The sequence below is a fragment of the Chroicocephalus ridibundus genome, chromosome 1 (assembly GCF_963924245.1).
Source record: "Chroicocephalus ridibundus chromosome 1, bChrRid1.1, whole genome shotgun sequence".
NCBI lineage: Eukaryota > Metazoa > Chordata > Aves > Charadriiformes > Laridae > Chroicocephalus > Chroicocephalus ridibundus.
The window spans coordinates 65,876,236-65,899,862 of NC_086284.1; the positions used below are offsets into that span (position 1 = coordinate 65,876,236).

At 39.8% G+C, this 23,627-nt stretch overlaps 1 protein-coding gene across 5 annotated transcripts in view; it reads left to right on the forward strand.

The window, feature by feature from the left end:
* MYO16 (myosin XVI) overlaps positions 1–23,627 on the forward strand; it is a 406,659-nt gene that overhangs the window by 81,003 nt on the left and 302,029 nt on the right. For all 5 annotated transcript variants that reach the window (XM_063337500.1, XM_063337484.1, XM_063337493.1 and 2 more), the window contains exon 2: positions 20,286–20,549. In XM_063337500.1, coding sequence (XP_063193570.1) covers positions 20,324–20,549 — 226 coding nt within the window. In that variant the 5' untranslated portion in view covers positions 20,286–20,323. The remainder of the gene's footprint in view (positions 1–20,285; positions 20,550–23,627) is intronic.

Below are 23,627 nucleotides of genomic sequence, written 5' to 3' on the forward strand. Positions count from 1 at the left end.
TACTTGGGGTGTTCGTTGAATTGGTTAGAGGGCAGGGATGAAGGACAAAAACACAGCAGAGGGAAATGTGACTGTACAGCATTAGTTTTGGCAGTATTTGTTTCCTCTTTTCCAAATTTGGAATTTTGTAATTAGTGATTTCTCACTAAATCAGTGTATTTTAGCACATAGCATTTTTCCTTCCAAATAGTGTGCTTTAGAAGACAATGTGTGCTGGCTGGAGCCTGCCAGAAGGGCTTTTTACTGCCTGTGCTTCTCCCTACAGAACTGGCAAATGTGCTTCCATCTCCACCTGTCATTAGAGAAGGAGAAACATTTCCTCTGTGATCCTCCCCTGAGCATTAACGTTTGACTTAATATGCCAATAGTGTTGCTGATGTTTGTGTTTGGCAGCGAGCTGGGATCAAGTATGGGCCAGGGCTGCGGGCAGGGTGACAGCACCGGCGATGTTCGGAGATCTGCTGAGAGCAGCTGAACCTCACTGGGGTTGGGACGTGACTCTTCACACTGTGCTTTGCTTTTAGTCCATTTCACTGATAATTTCTGTGTCGGAAGGAAAAGACATCGAACCAGAGGAAGTGTGTTTGCAGAGCACTGCCTCTTGGTCTGCTTTGGGGTGAGGGAAAGTATCTAAAAGATATAAATTAATGGCACTTTAAAGCTAGTATTTTATGAACTGTAGCACTGTATGCGTGACTTTTGTGTGTGTTTGCACTTTGTTTTTTTAATCTGCAGAGATTAAGTGTGGAGATCTGAGCTGAGAAGGGCTACGGCTATTCTCCTACTGCATTAGTACAATTTTACCAATCTTCTTGCTTTTTTTCCGGGCGCTGCTCCCACTAGGAGGTGGTGAAAATGAGACATACTGTCACCATCTTGTCGTAGGGTCTTTCAAGATCCAACCTTGGGAGGTCTCTAGTCCACCCTCCTGCTGTAAGCAGGGGCAGCTGTGTGGTCAGACCAGATTGGTTGGGGCCATGCCCAGTGAGGTCTTTCATCCCAGTAGTACTCTGGAATAAGGCCTGCGATGCCGCCGTCGTGTTGTCTTCAGCTGGCACCTGCAGCATTTAAAACACAGGCTGTACGCGCCGGTGCCTGTTTGAGCAGCTCGTGTTGTCACTACTAGTGCCCATCTCCTTTTTGCAGCCAAGCATGGTTGCTCCCGAGAGCCATCCCTGTCTGTGCCAGTCGCTGCTCCTTGGCAATCAGCTAGCGTCAGCTATTTAGAAGAGAGAACAGTGGTACGTAGGAGAGTACCACATGTTATCTGCCAGCTGCTGGGTACCATTTTATCTCGATGATTTGTGTGACAGACTGTACAAATGAACGTAATTTTGCAAATTAGGCAGCACCTCGCTGTTATCTTCTCTCCCTTGTATATCCAGTTACGACATGAATATCATCATTTACATGTTACGGCTGTGTGTTTCCACCTGTGCTCTGGGCTTCATCTGAGGGATCTGCAAAGGTAACTAAGAAAAACAGTACTTTGGTCAGGAGGCTTGAATTCATTACTGAATTTAATTACTGAATGAGAGTGTGACTTCCACTGCAAATGCTGTAGAGGTGCATAAATGCAAACAGAATTAAAACCTTGGTAAGGAGTTATAGTCGTGCCAGCTGAAAGTCTGAGCCAAGTGCATTTATCCAAATATTAGGATCATCAAATCTGAACATCAGATCCTACTTCCATACTTTCTGGATTATTTCTGTTTTCAATTCTTTTGTCTCCTTTGTATGAATTTGAAACACTGAATTGTGCTTTGTTACAGACCAATACTTACAGAGATCTGTGATGGAAATACTAATTAGATGTTTATTGGTGAATTAATTCAGGATTTGAAACAAGATACATAAGAAATACAATAATTCTCTCCAACATCTACCCCTTATTACATTCAGCATCTGAATACATGGCAACGATTGCCCGCGAAGAAAATGAATTGGAGTAGAAGTGAACTGAAAGATTTGGCCTTTAAATTTTGCTATATCCTCTTCAGATATCTTGTAGTCTGTACTGATTTATTCCTTCTTTTCACTGCCTCCTAATCATAGTTTTTAAAAAATCCATATACTACAAGGGTGTTTCCTTATATTAAAAAAAATTGCCTTGACTTTAGTCTGCAATGACATAGACCTTAATCATATAGAATGTTTAGAGAATCACAGAATGGTTAGAGTTGGAAGGGACCTTAAAGATCATCTAGTCCAACCCCCCCTGCCATGGGCAGGGACACCTCCCACTAGACCAGGTTGAAAGTATACTTTGCCTTGAAAGGCTGACGCCAGCAGTAATGTCCTTACAGATGTCATCTTGAGTATTTTTCACACTAATCCACAGGGTATTTGGTAATAAATTTACCGTCATGTTTATGAATGAAAGTAGAGTAAATTCTGTGGATTATTGTTATTATTTCTGTTTTATTTAATTTTACCCCACTTTTCCGTAGCTTGCCATTTCAGTGCATTTTCTGTTTCAATATAATTATTAGCCACTAGAACTCTCAACATAGTTGGATGAGCGTTTCGCCCATGGTGGTGTCTGTCACCAGGGTGTCACGGTGTCTTTTCACCAGGGTTATGGGACAGACTGCATTAGCACGTTCCAGGACACAGGGGAAAGTGGTGTATCGTCCCAAACTCTCGTTTAGCACTTTAAATTCAGTCTGTGAGCTTTTGCCAAGGGATTCAGCCATTCTGACATCATCCAGAGTCTTCTGAGGCTCCTCCGGCCGTGTGCCACAGCGATTGCTCTACCTGACCTTTATGCAGCTTGGAAAGGGGTGGAGGAAGATGTGACGCGATACATTAGTTTTAGTTTACGGAGGATGGGGGCTCGATTCTCCCGTGGATGAAGAGGCAATACTGTGGGTAAAACATGTGATACCTTTGTGTCAGCTTTCTTACTGTGAGACAGCCTGTGAAAATTTCATCTGTGTTTCAGTAGAGTGAGTTGTGGTAGTTTAGAGTGAATAAAAAGAGGATCCCGAAAAGAAAAATTGGAGACCCCTAGTTGGTCTGTGACAGAGGAACCCTTTGCCTCTATGGCGGCATGTGCAGGATGTGTGATGACCCAAGTAAAGGTGACACACAGGTGCTCTGTCACACCGGACGGTTAGTGAGGCGAGAGAATTAGCAAAATCTTCAAAGTGTTTTCTTCTTCCCATGAACAGGTTTTCTTCTCTTCCGGGGCTGGACAGGAGGTAGTATTCATTTATTTAGTCCATTTTGTGGCGGCCAGAGACTTCTCATGTCCTCTTGAATGTCCTCTGCTACTGATGAGGAGCTCAAGGAAAAATTACACAGGTGGTAGGAAGGAGAGATGTAGATATAAGCGGGATGTCTGCACCAGTCCCTATTTAACAGCCATCCCTTTAATTTAGGTTGATATTTCATGATGGTGTCAGCTAACTCTCGCATGATGGTTTATTTCTGCAATAAGAGAGCTAAGTGCAACATGGCTGCAGGGAAAACTTCCTTTTCTTTGTACGTGCTTTTATGACACTGTGACCTATGGCATAAGGTTAAGATCATTACTGAAATGAGATGCCTAGCATGACTGAGAGACCCTGCCTGCTTAAAATGAGACTGGGAGGAAGAGGCAGGGGTCATCTTCCCCGGGAGTCCAGAAGGAGCGAGTGGAGCAGCTGTGTGTGACGAGCCACTGCTTAGGAGTTTTCAGATACTGTGAAGATGCATAAAGCAATTCTGGGGGAATAAAGAGATTTCGATGAAAGGTATTTATTTGAGAAGCTTATACTGTAAAATACAGAAGAGGAACGCTAATACAATACACAGTATTTCTTATTCCATTTTGACAGACTGAATCTGAGTATGATGTATTAGTGATATACAATGCAGATTTTTTTAAAAAAAAGTTTAGGCAGTATGATAGTTCAGGTGTCATAAAGGGTATCTGAAAAATTAGGTAAAACTACTTTTTAATTCTGCAGTCAAGAATAAATGGTTTTTTATCGTACAAACCTCGACACAAGTGGAGCCACAGCTAGAACATTTTTGCCTCTGTTAAATTCTTTGTGTCTCTGTCTCTCTCACTGTAATCACAGGATAGGTGCAGGCCAACGGGAAAAAAAAGGAAATTATTTACAACATATGAAGGGTAGTACTTCTGTACCAGCTTAAGATACTAGATCTATTTATTTATTTTTATTCTCCAGTTCATGGGTTCGTGTGACAATGACAGAAACTCAACGTTATTTTTTCAATTTGAACTAATTTTCTACATTGCCTAAATGTCAAAAAGTTAGAAATCATGACACCAGGAAGGAGGTAAAAAGAACCTTTAATTTAATACCTGTATCGAGACAAAGAAAGTGATATTTAGAAAAATGTATTTTAGGCTGGCAATAGCCCAATTATCTTTGAACTTCCTAGTACTGGTCATCTAATAATTTGTCAAGTGTGCCTCCAAGTAAATAAAACTTTCCTAACAGTAACAACTGCTTAGAATAACATTTGGAAGTTGTATTAAGATCAGGATTTATATTAAATTGGTAGTTGAAAAAATACAGTTTGAAATAACAGCAAGAGTAGCAATATTAACTCAGATAATTGAAGGCTATAAGTTTTCCAACTTCATATTCAACTAGAAATAAATTCTATTTATAGTATTTTTAATGGAAATTACAGTCATCCCAAAAATAATTTTGATGTCATCATTTTGTTTCCCACTGTAAAAAGTCTGTCATGAGAGAGAAGCAGCTGCATTTTCTGTGGAGGACTTTACTGTGAACTTGTAAGAAAATTATTAAGAAATCTCTTATATTTTTGGTATTTGGAATGCTTTTTTCTTCTAATATAGTGATTCTGCAGACAGCAAAGAAATCTAGCCACCCTGAAAATAAGATGAAAGAAGATTGTAAAGGTCAAAGTATCATATTTTCTCACTGTATTGGCACAGCATGCATGAAGCTTCAGGATTCTGATATTACATTTTTAAGATTGCTGCAAGAACAGAGAACAGCAAAAAAAACCCCTAAAACTAAACCAAACCTTGCTATTTCTAAATGTGAAATTGTAGTGATAGAGCCACTTTTCCCCACAAAGTTTGTCAAAATTTTGAGGCTAAGGAACTTATTTTCACTCCTGAAGTAACTTCTTCATCCAAATAATAATTCCTTTACTTTCTCATTTCAGACAAATTAGTATACTGCATTGTGGTAAATTTTGCACAGTTGGTAAGTTGTAAAACCAAGGAGAAAATACTTGTAGATAATGAAGTTAATATACGCATCAAAATTGCCACGGTATAGAATCACAGAATGTGTTGGGTTGGAAGGGACCTTGAAAGGTCATCCAGTCCAACCCCCCTGCAGTAAGCAGGGACATCTTTCACTAGATCAGGTTGCTCAGAGCCTCATCAAGCCTGGCCTTGAATGTCTCCAGGGATGGGGCCTCCACCACCTCTCTGGGCAACCTGTTCCAGTGTCTCACCACCCTCACTGTAAAGAACTTCTTCTCTAATGTCTAATTTAAACCTACCCCGCTCTAGTTTAAAACCATTGCCCCTCATCCTATCACTACATGCCCTTGCAAGCAGCCCCTCCCCATCTCTCCTGTAGGCCCCCTTCAGGTACTGGCAGGCTGCTATAAGGTCTCCCCGAAGCCTTCTCTTCTCCAGGCTGAACAACCCCAACTCTCTCAGCCTGTCCTCACAGGAGAGGTGCTTCAGCCCTCAGAGCATCTTTGTGGCCCTCCTCTGGACCCGCTCCAACAGGTCCATGTCCTTCTTGTGCTGAGGGTTCCAGAGCTGGACACAGTACTCCAGGTGGGGTCTCACCAGAGCAGAGTAGAGGGGCAGAATCACCTCTCTGGATCTGCTGGCCACAGTTCTTTTGATGCAGCCCAGGACGCAATTGGCCTTCTGGGCTGCAAGCGCACACTGTTGGCTCATGTCCAGCTTTTCATCAGCCAGTACCATAAACATAGTTATTTTAAAGCAAATAAAATCTTAAGTTAAAGTAATTCTAATTTGTTCTCAAACAAATGGAGAACAACTAAGTCAAGAGAAGTTTAGTTTGATTGGGAACAAATAAAGCGTTGTCCTAATGCAAAGTTTTTAATAATAAAGGAGCATCACCAAATTAAAAAAAAAATATTGTTTGATTGTTTATCAAAAGGTGTATTTACCATTTGTTTGCTATCAAGCAACTGCCTTCAGTGCAAACAACAGCAAAATAAGACCTGCTAAAGGAAACCTTCAAGTTCTAGTATTTTGACCACTGGACGTACCCTCAGGTGACAGACGACACAGGTCAGTCTGCTGTAACCTGCAGAAACACAAATGCAAGTAGTATCGCCAAATCTATTTTCCTTGCCAGTGCCATTCTTGTACACTGAAAGACGACTATCCCTGATAAGTTGCCCCATCTGTAAGGCCATTCAGAGAGCTGGGACGTAGTCCATTTTAATCTCTATTTGGCCAGTAGGAAAGGCAAGGAGTGTGGACAGGAGGGCACATCACAGAAGTGGAAGAGCATTTGGTCGTTTGTTACTAGGTTTTTACCCAGCTAGAATACAGATGTTCCTGTAGGGTTTCTACTTGAAAGTGTGCTTTACTGTCTTTTACTTCATAGTTGATTTTAAAACAGAAAATGTTATTCTTGGGAAGAAGGAAAGCATGGAGTCTGGTATCTTTGGCCTATTATGAATGTCTCTCTAAGCACTATGACTTTCCAGAAGAGGTCGAAGTGATATTCAGAGCGTGTAGACAGGCAATAGATCTGGGCCATACCACCTCAGGCTGGTGGGGTCCTGCTGTGGTCCCATTCGGTGCAAATCCTCTTATGAAGCATGACATATAAAATATGTATAGGACCTTGTAAAGACATCTACAGAAAACAGAGCGATTTACTAAGGTCATATTTTGAAAACTAATCGGTGGCTTTCAAATGTGATCCTTTTACTATATAAGGAATCAAAGATTTCTCCTGTAAAAGTTTTGTAACTGTTGACATCTAAGCTGAGGAGAAGGAAGGAGAGAGGCAGGCATGTGGAAATTTCCTCTTTTTTCAGTCTTTGGGGAAAGAGTAGTATAGTTGTCTTTAAGTAGCTTATTGCAGGAGGCTCTCAGAAAATAGGTGAAAAAATTTATCCGTTACTCAGCACGCAGTTTATGTGAAACAGGAGAAATTTTAAGTTGAGATTGCAGATGAAATGAATACCTTGTTTTTCAGGTGCTTTTCTTTGGGCACAATTATTTGATTTTGTTAGCTGCAGCACTAATGGTGTTAGTTACAGAGGTGGTATGTGTAAATCATATAGGCAGTTGTGAAAAGTAAAGCTCTTAAGGCAATGTAAATGACATAGGTAATTCCTCCTGATCACCAATTAATATATAGATTTATTGAGTCTTTGAAAGACACTTTTTCTGTCTGCTAAGCAATAGTGTTGGAGCTGCAATAGTAATTTCTTGATTTCTACTTCAGTTTCTTCAATAGCTTTGAAGCATTTTTCATGTTTGTCTCGTTATTTCCTCAGTGAAGAAACCTGACGTTTCATGTAGCTAGGAGCCCATCCATTGACACTGTGCTTTTTTTCAGTTTGTCAGATAAGATGGAGCTGTTCAGCTGCTGCTTCTTCCTCTTTCTTGTTCTTCTTCCTCTCCTTCAGACAAATGATCAAGCGGATTTCCCCGTTTTAACTTAACTCAGAAGTGGTATTGCTGTGCGTGTTCACAAGCAAGTTTGACAGTGATTCTCTGCACTTCTTTTCCTTATGTTGTATGTGCCAGTGCAGGTGTACCGTAGTATTCTGTGACCGTAGTATTCTGTGACCACGGGTATAATGCTGGATGGTAGATGTGGAAGGTGACCTTGACAGACTATTGTAAACTCTGTTGTCAGGACAGCTGCTCAGCCCGCTTTCATTTTCACTTATCCCTGGAGATCCAGCTCAGACCTGCAACTGTCCTGGCTATTCTAACCATAGCCCAGGCTTAGCTGGGACGTACCCAGTAACTATCCCCCCGGAGTAAGGGAGGGAAGTCTTTCAGGTGCCGGTGGTGTAGCTCTACATACCAGAAAGTTTCCTGGGTTGCTTCTCCACTTTACTGGAGGGTTGTCTTTACAGAACTTTGCAGGGCATCTGGAGGTGCCAAACGAGCCAGCTGCCCTGAGTGCCAGAAACATTGGACTGCTGTGCCCACCTTCGGGCCTTTGTGCGGCTTTTCACCCGGTATACCAAACAAGGAAGCTTGCAGTTTTGCCTGTTAATCTCATCCATGTGTGTTATTTTTATCTTGGTACTCTGCCGAAATTTACACTATATTAAATTCATTTTCTTGTTCCAAATTCCCCTCCTTTTTATGCTATCTAACCTTTCTTTTTCCCTTTCACCCTTCAAATTTCTGTTAACTTGTCTCTCCTTAGTCACTGCTTAGCTAAGCTATGCATATTTAATTCTTTTCATCTTTCCTCATAAATCAGTCCCTCAGGCCCCTGAACCATTTGTGGTGGTTTCTTTTGAACTGCTCCAATTTGACTGTCTAGAATTGAATGCAATATTCCAGATAAGTTGCCTTTTCTGCAGAAAGGAGGAGGGCCTGTTTCCAATCCTTTTGCTATTTGAAAACTGAGATGGCAGTCCCTTGATGTACACTGAGCAGTGACCAAAGGCCCACATATTAGCTCTGCTGCAGAATTGTTGTTAGCTCCACTGTGCTGCAAACTAGCTTTCCATCTGCTTTTACTTTACAGTAATCTCTGTAAATGATTAGATTGCATGTAGAACCACAGTCCACTTGGCACAGGATTTCCTTTCCTGTGCGCTTTCCAGTCCTTATGGTTAGGTCTGTGAACCACTGTTTCCCTTTTGGCTTTTGACAACTTGATGTATGGTACTGAATATCCTCTTTGTTTTGATCCACATGTACCTTTTTCTTTTTTTTTCCTTTTTAAAACTAATTTTGCTGCATGCAGGCTTTTGCAAATTTTGTTTTATGTGTTTTTTCTCCTGTGTTTTCTGTAATTCTCATATATTGTATGCCTCTTGATCCCTGGCATATTTGCAGCCTAAATAGTTATATCTGAGAAAGTCTGTGATGAAAGAACTGCCCCAGGTTTTGAAACAGTCTGTTTTTTTGTTTCTTTGTTCAGATAATTTACAGTAAAATGGTTGGTTTTGCTGCTGTTCAGCTTTCTCAGTACCTTTGAGGCATAGCAACTGTAATTTTTTAGCTTCCTCTCACTGTGCACCTATGTTAATACACCCTTCAAAATTGCAGATTTACAAGTACCAGCGACAGTCTTAGTGTTTTTCATCACTTGCGATCTGAGTGTCCTTGGTCTGAGTAACAAGCCCTTTATATTGTACCGTGATGGCAGGCAGAATTTTCCAGTGCATCCATTCCCAGATGCACGTCCTCCCCTCCTCTCTGTCCTGTATCTGAAAGTGTGGACTAGAGATGAATGTGTTATTACATCTCCATTTACTGCACGGTGAGGAAATAACTCTTATCTTCACAGCTTAGTTGCAACTTCGTAAGTTTTGCATTGCAGGCAAATAAAGACAGCCAGGTTTGTTTAAGGACTAAAAGGAGATTTTTTTTTTTTTTTTCCCTAGAGGACTTCTCATCTCTTCGTTCTTGTCTTTTTATTGTAATCTGGCAAGCCCAGATCATCTTTGCTCTCATTGGGTCTTCTGATTTGGAGCTTCTGGAGTTTTACTTCCTGTTGGTGTGATTTATAGAAATTTAGATTATTAAAATATAACCAAGTATGTTGATGTTATTCTCTCAAAGGCTTTGTGAGTGACAAGCCTTAAGTGCTTTATATTAATCTAACAAGTATACATTGCTTGCTTCTGGAAGTCCCAAATAATGAGTGACGTAAATTCAGAGATCCAAAAGTGAACAAAAGATTGTAAGTGTTAGCTCAAACAGCCAATTTAGTTTTTCTTCTAACTTGCATATTTATAGATATATCTTAAAAAATGTGTTAGTGCAGACAGTTTGAATCAGATGACTGTTGCTTTCTGATTAATTTAAACTCTCTCTTCCGATCCTGACATGGGGACTTTCTTAAAAAAAGAATTAAAAGTAGCTGCTTTAGGAATAATATTGTTAATCTTTGTGAAACATCTAAGCATATTTTGCTTTGATTTTCCTAAGGAGACAAAGTCTGCATGATGATGTTACTTGAGAATGTGTGTGCATCTTTTAGTTTTTCTTTTTTTCTTCCCATCATCATTTCCAAACCTGTTACCCAGTTTCAAGAAAATGTTTCAAAACCAGGTTAATCATGACAGGTGAGCAGTGCTTGGTACTACATTGCCTAGGAATGTTGTACAAATATTTCATTATGGTTAGAAATGATAATCTTACTTTTCTGGTACATGGGTATCGGGGTTAGCTTAATAGACATTGAATCTCTTGTCACAGAAGATACCAAGTAGTCTCAAGTATGTCACAAGGAAATTTAAACCTACTGTTAAGTACGTTCCTTCTTGGGTGAAATGCATCGCCATGCAGAATTGCCCTTTGCACCACTTACCTCACTGCAAGCAGAAATAAAGATAAGGTGGCCAGACAGCATTTGTAGGGAAAGCTTCAAAGGGTCTGTCTACACTTCATAAAAAAGAGGAAAAGGCATTGGACCTCCGATGGTCTATAGGATGGTTATTTAGCTCGCTGGCTTGGTTTTGAAGAGTTCCCACTACCCCTCTCTATGGCAAAGGCTATGGACAATATCTAGAGACCTCTCCCAATAGATAGGGTGGATGAAATTCCCACAGATTATGCGCTCTGTGCCCTGTCAAATCTTCCATCTATTTCAAAAGGCATTGTAGACTCAAATACTGTTCCCTGCCTACACATACTCTCCTGCTCCTTACTAGAACGTATACAAACACCTTTGTTCTTACATTGTAAAATTCCTTTCTGCTATGTTAAGGTGCAGTCTCCACTCTAGACACTGTGAATTTAGAAGCCACAAAAAAAGATAATTCCATTTTACAGCACAACAGCACAGCATGATAATCACAGGAGAATTAGGACCATGCAGTCTAGATATGTTTCATTTGTTTTGCATGAACCTTCACCACGTGAACATGAGCCAGTATGTAACACTTAACTGGCGAGCCAGAGATTGCTTCCTGCCCATCTTTTATGTACTAGAATAGAGGAATCCAAAACCAACATTATTTTTTTTCTTTTTAGTAAGGGGATACTGGATCCCAAGTTTCATGGACCAATTGCTCAAAAGCCTTCCTTGAAGTTGGGAAGAACAGTAGGTAGTGTTTCAGCCTATTGTCTGGACAGTCGTTATTCGGAGTTGCTACAATACAGCCCTAAATCCAGCTTGAGGACAGACTTTGATCTCCTAAAAGATCAATTATCTGGAATACTGTATGAGAAGGTGCATGTGTTTTACTCATCTCTGAGAGTCTGCAGTCTTTCCAGTTGGAAACTCCAGTGCTCCAGAGCAGACAATGGTGTTTTAGTTTGTCTCACAAAAGTTTCTGGCGTTTGCGGGAGAACTTACTTGAGGTATACTGTGGTTTGTGGGAATCCAGACTGCACCTTTGTCTCATCCTCCAAGGGTGTATAGAAGGATGACAGCAGCAGAGAGAGGATCCGGAGACAGCAGCTTTACCAAAAGAAAGGGTATGAGCTCAAGCAGATGGTGTCTATCCATTTTGCTTGCATTCATGTAGTTTCCCGGTGTGATCCACAGATGAGGACTGCTGCTCTGGGATATACACAGCTCCTCTCAGACTATTCAGACCTGTGACTTCCCTGTGCTTCAAGACAGGCAAAAGAAAATAATAAAGATATTTTTTTCTAAAACATGGGAAGAACCCCTTACATGTGGATTTGAAACCTTTGTTTTATTACACTGAAGGGCAATGCATGGGCAGGCACTTTAGCTGCATTTATGGAATAGGCCGGCACACAGTTAATGACTTTTACTTAGAACATAAAATATCCATATGTTACAGACTACTACATGACATAAATCACAAATGACAAAGCAGAGCCCTCTGTTTTATTTGATTTGTTTTTATTCAGGCTCTCTTCTATCACTATGAAAGCAAGATCCCAAACTGGTTGATTCTTTGATTCAAATATAATAAATTTTTAGAGAATGCCACTGTAACTTCACTGAATTGCTGATAGATAGATAATAGAGTCTATTAGAAAGCCTGTAGAGTTGATTAATAGTGTCTGATAAGTAACTTTTCCGTGGTATCAAGCTGGAAATTGATTGCAGCTCCTGCTTACCAGTCTAGTCACATCGAAAGGCTCTTGAAGAGCAGCGTACAGGAGTAGGGTATTGTAAGAGGACGGTTGCTTGAATGCGCTCAGGATTGCTCTTCAGCAAAGACAGAGTTGGGTGTTAAGCAGAAAACGAGGAAGCTTTGGATATCATGTCATTTAAGAACCCTAACTTTGTAATTACACCCAAAAGAAGCTCTGTGGAGCCAATAACAGGAGAAGCACATCAGCTCCTTTACTGCAATGTCATTTATTCTCAGAAGACTTGGCATTAATTGAATAATTTACATTCTTTACAAAGTAAATAGTTTACATTTATACTGCTCCCTCATGATTATCTGCTTGTGGGGTGGGGAGGGGAACCAAGAAAAAAAGGAAAGGAATAAGCCCATTGCTACAGCGAGCAGAGCGCTACTGACCTGATGGAAACGCTTTAGCTGTTAAAATCAGGCTAAGTGGCTCCAAGCACCACGCTTCAGTTGCAGCTTAATAAACGTAATGGAGAGGCTGTTCAAATGGTAAGTAATTTTCTCTGCACTGAACACAGGATTTTCAAACCCAAGTATTTTGATACTGACCTTAACATTGCAATTTGAGATTGATTTAAACTAATCTAGCCCCTTTTGTGGGTAAGAAGTATTTCTTTTTGAAACTGGAAGATCAGTAGACGATACATAATAGCTTTTGATTTCTGAAGAGGGCACCTCTAAAAAATGCATTGATCTGTGGTCCCAACACCATAACTTCAGTTAGGCTATTGTATTGGTATCACTGATTTCATATGGAATTCAGTTCAGTTGCATAAATACTAATAAATATTATTTCTAATTTAATATAATAAATTTAAATAATAAAATACATTGTTAGTAGCAGAAAATCATCATGTATAGTAAAGTCATTATGTATAACAGCAAAGTGCATTACTGAAAGGGTCAGTGCTCCAGTTTCTGGTCTGCTTTCTGTTATCAAACGTGGGGTGTAAATTAATGCAGCATTTTGAACTGGATGAAGCTGCACTGATTTACACCGTCCGTCTGTGTTGGTCTGTAAGTGCCAAAGGACTCGCTGCTCACTGCATGCTTTTCCCACATATCATTGTTAGTACTGTGAATATGTTTAGCTATCCACCTTTAAAAGTGTCATGTGATAGTACAATATTTATTAAAAAATGGCTTTTTTTGTTGTTTAATGAATGCTAATCTATTTAACAGTTCACTGAAGTTGTTGAAATTTTCAAATATTTTATCTTTCTGAGATTCAGGACAATTTCGGGTATCTAAATTAGAATGTAGGTGTTTAATTGTAGTTTGGAAGAGGGTCTGACCTTTAGCAAGAGCAGACCAAGACTGGAGCTGAAGTGTCAGAGGACCCATGCTAAACACTGTGTATGCTTCAGAGAAGTTTTTACCCTTTTTCCTTTAATGAGATTAAGATGCTTAAAGAATATTGTTTAGGTAGCAATCTCAAGTAGATACATTGTCAGAATCTCAGATTGCCATTTTTCCGGTTAATTTAAGCCTTCTATATTTTGTTTCTATGCTGTAAAGACCATAGTCCTTCAAACACCCAGAAGCTTAATTATTCATTGTTTAAAATATTGTAAAAATCAACATGAATGTTTACATAAATAAAGGTAAGCATGTGTCTTAGTATTTGCATAATTGTAGTTTTAAGCATTATGCACCATAATTCTGTGTCACCTTATTTGAGATGCTTGCTGCGTTAAGCAATGTGAGCAGTTTGGTGTTGTGTGTGCCTTTAATGAAGAGCAAGGTTTCTAACTAGCCATACTTTGAAACCACAGCATTCCTGGGGTCTAGGAGTAGTTACTTCTTTGAATCACAACAGCAAATATTTATATCACATGAGAAATCAAAATACAATACGTATGAGCACAGTGGCAAACTTTTTTGTAGTCCCTGTGTGAACGTGTGTGTAGGCATTCACCTTTACATTTTGGAAATGCCTCCTGGCACGATCCATATTAGATAGGAACATAATCAGCGCCCAGCAATGTGAGTTACCATCTGAGATGCATTTTTTTAGGGTGACTAGACTCCCAATTTAAACGCCAGAGCGAGTGACATAAAGCCATAAGAACAGGAAATATAAAGGAAAGCTGTATCAATATGGTTTCTGAAAAAGGGGTAAGGCAAAAATGTTCCTACATACTGTGAAGTTTCTTGGGCTCAAATCTCCTGCAGGAGATGGAAGAAAATGCCTGTAGCAATCGCATTCTTCCTCTCTGTTTATGTCCCATCACCCTTCCCAAGCTCTTCCTGTTGTTCAGGACCTTGTGCTTGTATTGCCACAAAATATTCCTTCTCTCACCTTCACAGTGAGAACAAGTGACAATCCAAAGCAAGCAGTTCCTTTTTACTCAGAAATCTCTTGTTTGTACAGGAAGGATCAAGCTCGTAATTTGTGCTGTAATGCAGTTGGCACTCTGTCCAATTGTGAGTAAATCACTGCAATTTTATGAACAGGTTATTTTCTAGCAATGTTTCTTCTCTAGTGGTTCAGGGTGGAGCCAGTCAGTGAAGCAACTCTACGCTAGCAAGCATCCTCAAAACTTTTTTTCCTGTTAGTTACAGAGGTTGTGACTTCCTTTGTCCTGTGCTAGTTAATAACCAATGTGATATAATAAAAGGATCTCTATTTTTGATATTTCAGTGTTTCATAGAGGTTTTTATATTGTGTATTTATACAGAAGATACAGACCTTAAAAACAGATACATACCGACAATCACGTTTATTGTAGTCGTTTTGGTCCAGGGCATCTCATTAAATACATAATGCCCTGGTAAGCTTTTTCACTGTTCTGGTGGAGACACTGCTAATGAGTTATTCAGTGCAATATACCATGACAGTCACAGTGACCTTATCAAATCGCTGTACATAACTGTAATTTGTTATACGCTGAGGCAAGAAACATATGAAAAAAACTTCAAATATGATATCTTACATAATGGGATACAAACTTTTATGCAAATTCATACAGAAGGCAATCTTTCTCCCTGCCCACAAACCCTTCCTCATGTTGCCACACTGCCTCCTGACTAGCATACTCAAAACCATCTCTGGTTGAGATCATGGTTTCCATATGTCTTCTGCTGTATGAATGGGTCCCATAAAAGGTTCTTGTACAAGTTCAGTGTGGTGGTTTGTTCCATTTTTGTCATATATGGAAAAGGATGGACAGACCTGCTGCACACGTTACCCTTTAGGAGGCTGCAATAGCTTCTCTTTCAAGCCTGGCTGTAGCTGAATTGTCAGGCTCTAAACAGTAGCAGTTTACATCCACCTAATAAAGTTGTGGATTTTAGCAGCTATTTTTTCCTGGGGGTTTTCTTTACAGCTGAAGCTGTTGCTGCTGTTGGCAATGCTCAATTAGGACAGAGCGGTTGGCATAGTTTGAATGGTAGAGCTTAATCCTGAGGATTGGGCTGACGGAAACTTCGGGCAGTTCAACAAGGGAAGTGCATATTTTCGTGCCTGAGACAGACTAACCCTATGCGTTGGCACAGGCTGGGAACTGACTGACTTAAGCCGGAGCTCTGTGGAAGAGGATGCAGGGGTTACAGCAGACACAAAGTTGAAAGGGAGCCAGCCCTGCACACTGGCTGTAAATAAGGCGAACCATACAGTGGGCTATATTAGGAGGAGAATGGCCAGCAGACTGAGGGAAGTCACTGTGCACTTCTACTTGGGGCTAGTGAAGCTGCACCTGCAAGTATGTGTGCAGTCTTGGTCCGCCCAGTGAGAGATGGACATTGAGGAAGTGGAGTGAGGGTAACAGAAGGCTACCAGGATAATTACAGAAATGACAAGGCTGAACTCTTCTCTGTAGTGACAGTAGTGAGAAGGAGTTATGGCAACCAAAAAATAAAAAAAAAAAAACAGGGTGTTTTTGATAGAAGGCAATGTAGTAACTGGAACAGGTTACTCAGAGAACGTGGAGAATCCATTGGTGGAGATTTTCAAGACTGCTGGACAAGACATGGTTACCTGATCCGATGTTGGTTATTAACCCTCTGCTCAAAGTGTCACTAAGTCATCCCCAAAATTTTCTCTAGAAGCATGTCTATAACCCTTCTGGGTTTGAGTCCAGCTCTCTCGGGGCGATAGCCAGGAAGCTCTGCCTCTTGTGCCATCAGCGGTTCCCCATGCTTCACTAGTCCAGCACAGTCAGAGCAGAGATCTGCAGGGTTCAAAAACCGGGACTGAACGTTGCATGCCTTAAAGATGAACATCTGAAAGATTTATTCAGAGAGTTTGCCTTGTCTGCATCTATACTATGTTGCTTAATCCAGGCTTAACCTAACGAGGCTGCTGACCTGCAGCCATTATATCCAGTCAGATACTGATCTCATCTAGGATGTATCAGGTTCCAGACATGCCGAGAGAAAAAAAATCCCATCTGCAACTCATTACTTCATAGCTGAGACCAGTGACCAAGTGGATTAAGAGTCCTTTTCTCAATCTGCCCAAATTGTTTGACTCTGGCCACACACTGGAAACCACTATGTGAGGCCAGTTCTGGCAGTCAAGCACTATTCTTCATGGAGCAAATAGACGGCAGTCATGCAGGCTGACAGTCATCCCAGCGGAGAGGCAGGGGAAACTAAGCCAGCCATATCCTTCCTGATGCTGGAATCTGGCTGTGTGAGCTCATCTTTGCTGTGCTCTATTTGACCAGTACATTAAGCTAATTTGATTGATTTCTCACCCTGGAGGAGCAGAGCACTGTGACACTGTGACAGCAAAGGTGTCCTACAGCTTGCACCAGTCTCAGTTGCGATGTGGCAGCGAACACTGCCAGCCCAGAGCAGAGGCTGCACGTGAGCTAAGCTGAGGAAAAACAAAGATACAATTAAAGTCTGTTGTCAGCAAACAGTCCTGATTTACAGCTAAGACTAAAACAACAGCAACAATTCTCACTCCCAGTTGAGTTTTCCAGATACAGACAGCAACTTCAGCTGTTGCCTGTCGGAGCCCCGGTGCACGGCTGCTCCTTCCTCACTTCATAAAAGAGAAGGAAGGAACAGAGCAGAGGTAAAACTCTTGTTCAGCTGGACTCTTAGCTGCATTGTCCAACATGGTTTAACACAGCAAGCTGGTTTTCTCCCTGAGGCTGCGAGCCTGGCTGGCGGGCACTATACCCAGATTTAGAAGTGTTAGGGTATAAGTTTAGAGACTTACAAGCCAAAAATACTGTGTAGGATTAGGACATAGGTACTGTAATATTTTATACAAAGCAGAACAATTCTACTAGGGAAGATTTGAAGCGTGCTCGTTCCCCAGTCCTATCACGACAGAAAGGAGATGGAGTCACAAACTGCCTCGGGCTGAGGATGGTCAGAGTGCAGATCTGTTTGATCGAATGCTCTGAACACTGGGACCGAAGCAGGGAATAAAGTTACATCTTCTGCAGCTTTACAGAGCTACCCTTTCATTTCCTTGTCTTTTCCGACTTGTGCTCAGAAATGAAACATATCATTTAAGGTCAAATGGAAAATTTTGGTTTATACAGAAGGAGTTGTTGGCTTTTGACATGAAAAAAAGAAAGGGTTTGTGTTTTGGTTTAATGCAGGCCAATACTTGTTTCCAGTTTTTTAGTTTGACAGCTCATTTTCTTCTAACTAGAAGAGCATGCTAAGAAAGGAACAGAAATTATAGGGAGGGGAAGGGTAGCCTATGTTAAAATAAGCTGACTGAACTTGACCTGTAGAATTGTATTTTGTGTCTGCATCTGTCATGGAGTTTCTCAACAAAACACTCTGGGCACTTTTTGCATAAATGTATGCTCCTCAGTTTTGGGAATTCTGGTTTGAGGCCTTGAGTTCTAATTCATAGTGAGTACATATTATATATAATAGAATATACAATAGAATACAATATATAATTTATAATATAAAAATAGAAAATAATATAACAAATAAATAATGTATTAGATATAAATTATAGAGTGATTGGCATGCAGACCTATGACTGTCACTTTGGTAGCATTTTATTATGGTATTATGATACATAGTATTTTATAGAATACTACGCCTTTAAAGCAAAACAAAAAACTTCAAGAAATGAATATAGAGTTCTTGAGTTACACATCCTAAATTAATGGTTTTAAAAGAAAATAATTGTCTTTCAGTTCTTCAGTAGATAATGTAGATGAGAATGCCCTTTTATCCCTCTTTTTTTATGAAAATAAATAAATATTTGTGAAGCATTTATGTGCTATGATGTGAGCTTTACAAAAGCCTGTTGGGAAATTATTAATTATGCCTTCAGAGAAGGGTCTGAATGGTATTCAGTAGATTAGACATATGTCAAGCAACAAGGAGAAAACAACGTGGTCATTTAGTCAGCACTGCTCAGTTAGTGCCCTGGTTGAGGTAGGGGTCCTTTGATGATGTAATTACAGCAAAATGGATATACAAAAGCAGGCCTAATTAAAGTTGCACAGTAGTGCTTAATTTTTGTATTTCTTAACTGCCCAATGTGACTTGAGTCCACATCCCCTTCAAGAGCTCTACCATCAAACTAAGGAGAGAAAACCTCTCTCATCTGTCTGCTGGCAGTTCTTAGAAATTACAAATTTGGCCACCTTGCTCCCATATGAAGAAGTCTGAGCATTCATGCTTCCTATAGAATCTGAGAGGAGCACTGACAGAAGAAGCTAGCCAGTAGAATGTTCGATACCATAGATGTCATGCTCAGTATATAAATGGGGGTTGGCCGGGGGGAGGGATCCACAATCACTGCTCCCAATAGGCTGGGCAACCAATCCCTGAGTGGTGAGAGCAACTTGTGTTGTCTTACTTCATCCTCTATATTTTTTTTACCATTATTATTATTATTGTTATTTTCCTTTTCTGTTATTGTTCTATTAAACTGTCTTTATCTCAACCCAAGAGGTTTTTTCCCTTTCCCCTCCTTTTCTCCCTCTTTTCCCTACCCTTCTTGGGGGTAGGAAGAAAAGTGGGCGAGCAGCTACATGGTCCTAGTTGCCAGCTGCGGTTAAACCATGACAAGAACATACTGGAAAAGAACATCACTGTTATTGCAATGTCACTTAAAAAAACACATTTAACGGTAACAACAGGAGAGCAATCCAACTTAAAGGTGGTGCTATGAACGTTAGGATTAACTGAATAAAAGACACATTTGTCATTGGTTTCCATGCAAAGATTTCAGTATCTGACAGTTTCATTAGAAGATTCCATTTGTATGGCTCTATACAATGTAAAAAAAACCCCACCCAAACCCAGTCATACACATAGTTAGGAATCTGAAATGACTTTGATGTTTTTAAAAGATAGTTGCCTGAGTACCCACTGCATGCTAATGAACTCATTATAATTATGATATGATGATTTTTCTTCTCACTGAGTAACAGGAATTTGCTAATGTAAAGCAAGATGAAAATTAATAAAAAGGAAGCACGACATCAGACTGCTATTTCTCTGCATAATAGTCTGTTTGTAAGCAAATGCGAGCCACCTGAATTACATTGAATTATTTAGATATTTTGCTTGTCTCACATTTGAACTTTTAGACCTCTTTCTATTCACATTTGTTTACATGAACTGAGTTAGCTTTTAAAAAATGCATCAGTGATTTAATAGGATTAGTTATCATAGAATCATAGAATCTTCACGGTTGGAAAGGTCCTTTGAGATCATCGAATCCAACCACACACACACACACAGAAAAAAAAACACCAAAAAAACCCACGCACCAACCAACCAACCTACAATCTCTGCCACTAGAGCATGCCCTGAAGTGCCAAATCTAGACGTTTCTTAAATATCTCTAGGGATGGTGACTCAACCACCTCCCTGGGCAGGCTGTTCCATGTGTTGTTTCCAAAAAGTAAATGATAATGATATATACTCTCTATAGTCAGCATTGGTCAAGTAGGAGGAGCTCACATGATGGACTTACGCATGGTTAGAAAGGCCAACAAGAAAATTCATGGAGGTTTCATGGCACGTTTGAAAACACGCTGTTGCGTGATCTAAATGTATTTGTCTTTAATTTCTTACAGGCTGTTTCCAGCTATGTAATGTTTTTCGGTCCCATGAGATGGAAATTGAGCAGTGCTTGCTGGAGTCCCTCCCTCTCGGCCAGCGGCAGCGGCTGGTGAAGCGGATGCGCTGTGACCAAATAAAGGCCTACTACGAACGAGAAAAAGCTTTCCAGAAACGGGAGGGCTATGTGAAAAAACTGAAACATGGGAAGAATCATCGAGTCCGTTTTAATCTTGCTGATATGATACAGGATGCAATCATACATCGTGATGATAAAGAAGGTACTTAGTAATGTTGAACTACATTTTTCTTTTTGTGTAGTTAAAATACAATTTTAAATGACAGTAATCATAAAGTGATTGTCACAATAGAACATACAGACATGTATTGCATACAATATATTATAGCTTGTTACTGAAATAAATATGGCGTCGAGAATAACCCTTCAAAAACCTAATGAATTTAGTTTGAGGTTAACATATGTATAAACTAATGTATTTCTAAACCAGTAAGAACTATGTTCGTCATTGCAGGTGGCCTCTTATATACCTACATGAGCCATAGAATTTAACACAAGTTACTTTGAAAATTAATTTCTCAATTTTGGGCAAAATCTGGAGTAATGAATGCTGCTATTAGTGACACTGGCCTGGCTAAAGTAACGAGATCGTGTTGTTCTGTAGCCACACCAGATAGTGGGGTCGTCTTTCTGGTTGCGAAATGATGTTTATGTCCTTTTGAAATACGCAACCACATTTTAGGGGTTCTGGTTTTTTGCTTCCTGGCATTGCATGAATCCCTGGTGCAACCGATAGTAGTCTGAGGAATTTTTGTAATTTATTCCTCAAAAGGGAACCAAACCTTGCAGTAAGGATTTCTCAAGTTTTAGAAGTCCTCAGGAATCCCCATATGGTTGTGTGAGAGGAATACATCAGTTCTTTTCTTATATTCTATAAGAATATTTTCAGTTCTTATATTCTAAAAGAACTGATGCAATGCTTTTAGCAACCCCTTTGCAAACAGATTTTATGTCAGCTCTTCATCATCACATTAGCACAAAACTACCTGCATAAAGGAGGCTCTGAAATAGAGTCACATCACGCAAATGAACTGGCAAGTTTGTCCTAATTTTTATCAGTTTGACTAGGTGAGGGTTTTTTACTCACTCCTGAATCTTCATTTTAATGGGTGTTCGTTTGTTCCGTCATTGCTTATGGTAGAACATAAGCACTATGTTCTATCTACACACTTAAATCTATACAGGAAATGAATCAAAGAGCTCTCCTCTTCAAGTGGGTGCCCAAGGCATCATTTATAACTAAGTTACAAATAGAATTCACAACCTTTCATTCCACTCTCCTACTGTGTAAAACTACAGGGATTATAAGTGAAAAGATCTTCCTCCATGTTCCCATAGCTCCCAACTTTCTCTAAAAACCAAACAGAATACCAGATATGACTTTTAGCATTCTGTAAAAGTCACGTACTTGAGGCTATTTTTGACATTTTTGCCGAAGAAATGTAGCTTGCTCATTGGAGTGGTGATGGGGTATCAAGAGTCTTTAGTGTTGCCCATACTTGGCCTTGAGCTGCACCTGAATCAGAACAGAAAGTTGCTGAGACCAAATAGCATGAGCATAAAGGGATGATGCCTCAGGCAGAGGAAAGTAAGGTGAGGGGAAAACAGGGATGATGTCCTGCGCTTGAAACACATAAAATAGGTCCCCAGAAGCAAGGAGTTCAAATAGCCCGCATACAACCCCAGTAAGACTAACAACACTGTCCCGAATATGATGCCTGTGGTCCTTTCACAGGATTATGAAAAAGTGTGATTGTTGTCTTTAATCAGCTTGGGGACCTGCAAGTGCCTGTCTGTTCTGATTTTAGCTAAAAGTCTGTCTGCTTTGAGCTGAATAACGCTATACTAAGAAATGTTACCATGTGAGCCAATAAAAACAACAATTAAAAAAATAATACAATTGAAACTCGTAGACGTAAAAGCTACTCTCCTACAATTGTTCCTGAGTGGAACATCCAGCTGTGAGTCTTTAGTGAGTATATCTAAATTAGGATTTCAGTTCAAATTAGACATATGCTTTTGTAGTACGTATCATATCCATTTACTGTGTTTGGTCGTGCTTTATGCAGTATGCAAACTAGATTCCTTTCAGACAAGACTGAACTGGAAGATGTGCTCTGGAAGCACACCTAGTGCATCCAAACAGTAATGGGTTTTTGATCTATAAGGCCAGGCTAGACATAGGGTGAAGTAATCCCACTGGAACAGATACAGTTGGGGAAGCTGGGCTTTTGGCACTACTTGTTTCTCTTGTTTGTTTATTCGTATTTTGGTAATTTACTCAACATTTATCATTCATATTACACATCACTATTTACTGATAGGTATATAGAGCTGGTAAGGTAATTGTGATGGATCCTGATACCTTCCATCTCACTGCAGTTTCACATCAACTATATCTGGAATAAATACAGTTCTAGTGTGAAAAAGAAGATGTGAACCCTCCCCTTCACTGGATCCTAAGGCAGAAATGACTGCAGTATAAGGCTGTTGATTGGAATGAATACAGATTTCCTGGCTCTTCAAATGTCACACCATCTCTTCAGATCCCTGCTCTTGGTAAAACGGCCTGAGAGACTGAGAAAGAGGTTGTAGTCAGGGTTAAGCAAACAAAGGTGGGAGACAGGTATTAGCAGCCTGTCAGCCTTCCTTTCTTCCCATAAATCCATGTCTGGTCTCCAGGATCTGGTTTTTACTGCACAGTGTGCTCAGTATTCCCAAATATATTGTTTGAATATAAGGAACCAAATTCAATAATAGGTATTTTAAATGCTTCTCTTTGGAAAAGCTGAGCATTGCACAAGCATTTTTTTCTTTTTAAGTAGCTCCATGCAAGTAAGTAGCAGAGAAGTAGCTTAACATGAATTAGTAATGATAATTTAATGACTTGGAATATAACCCCTTCTGCTAAATTGTTATCTTCTGAAAAAATGGGATTCAGACTGATCTGAATTTTGGGTATTTTGGAATAAATGCTGAAAGTAATCAAGAACTCATCAAATCTTCAAAAATTCAGTTTTGTTTACTAGGCATTAATAATCGGCAGCAGGGTATATTCAGTTTGAATGTCCACTTTTTTAGAGAGAATTTAATTTTCAAACTAGACATTTTGTTTGTAATGGGGTATTTAATAACAAATGTAAAGGTGTGTTGCAACATATTCAGTGCTCAGATACCTTTAGTAGACTAAATTCTATTAAGTGACATGTTTCCGTGTAGTAATTAATTTTGTGAGCTTGAAGTAGAGTGGCTTTGAAGAGATAAATTCCACTCAAAGTAT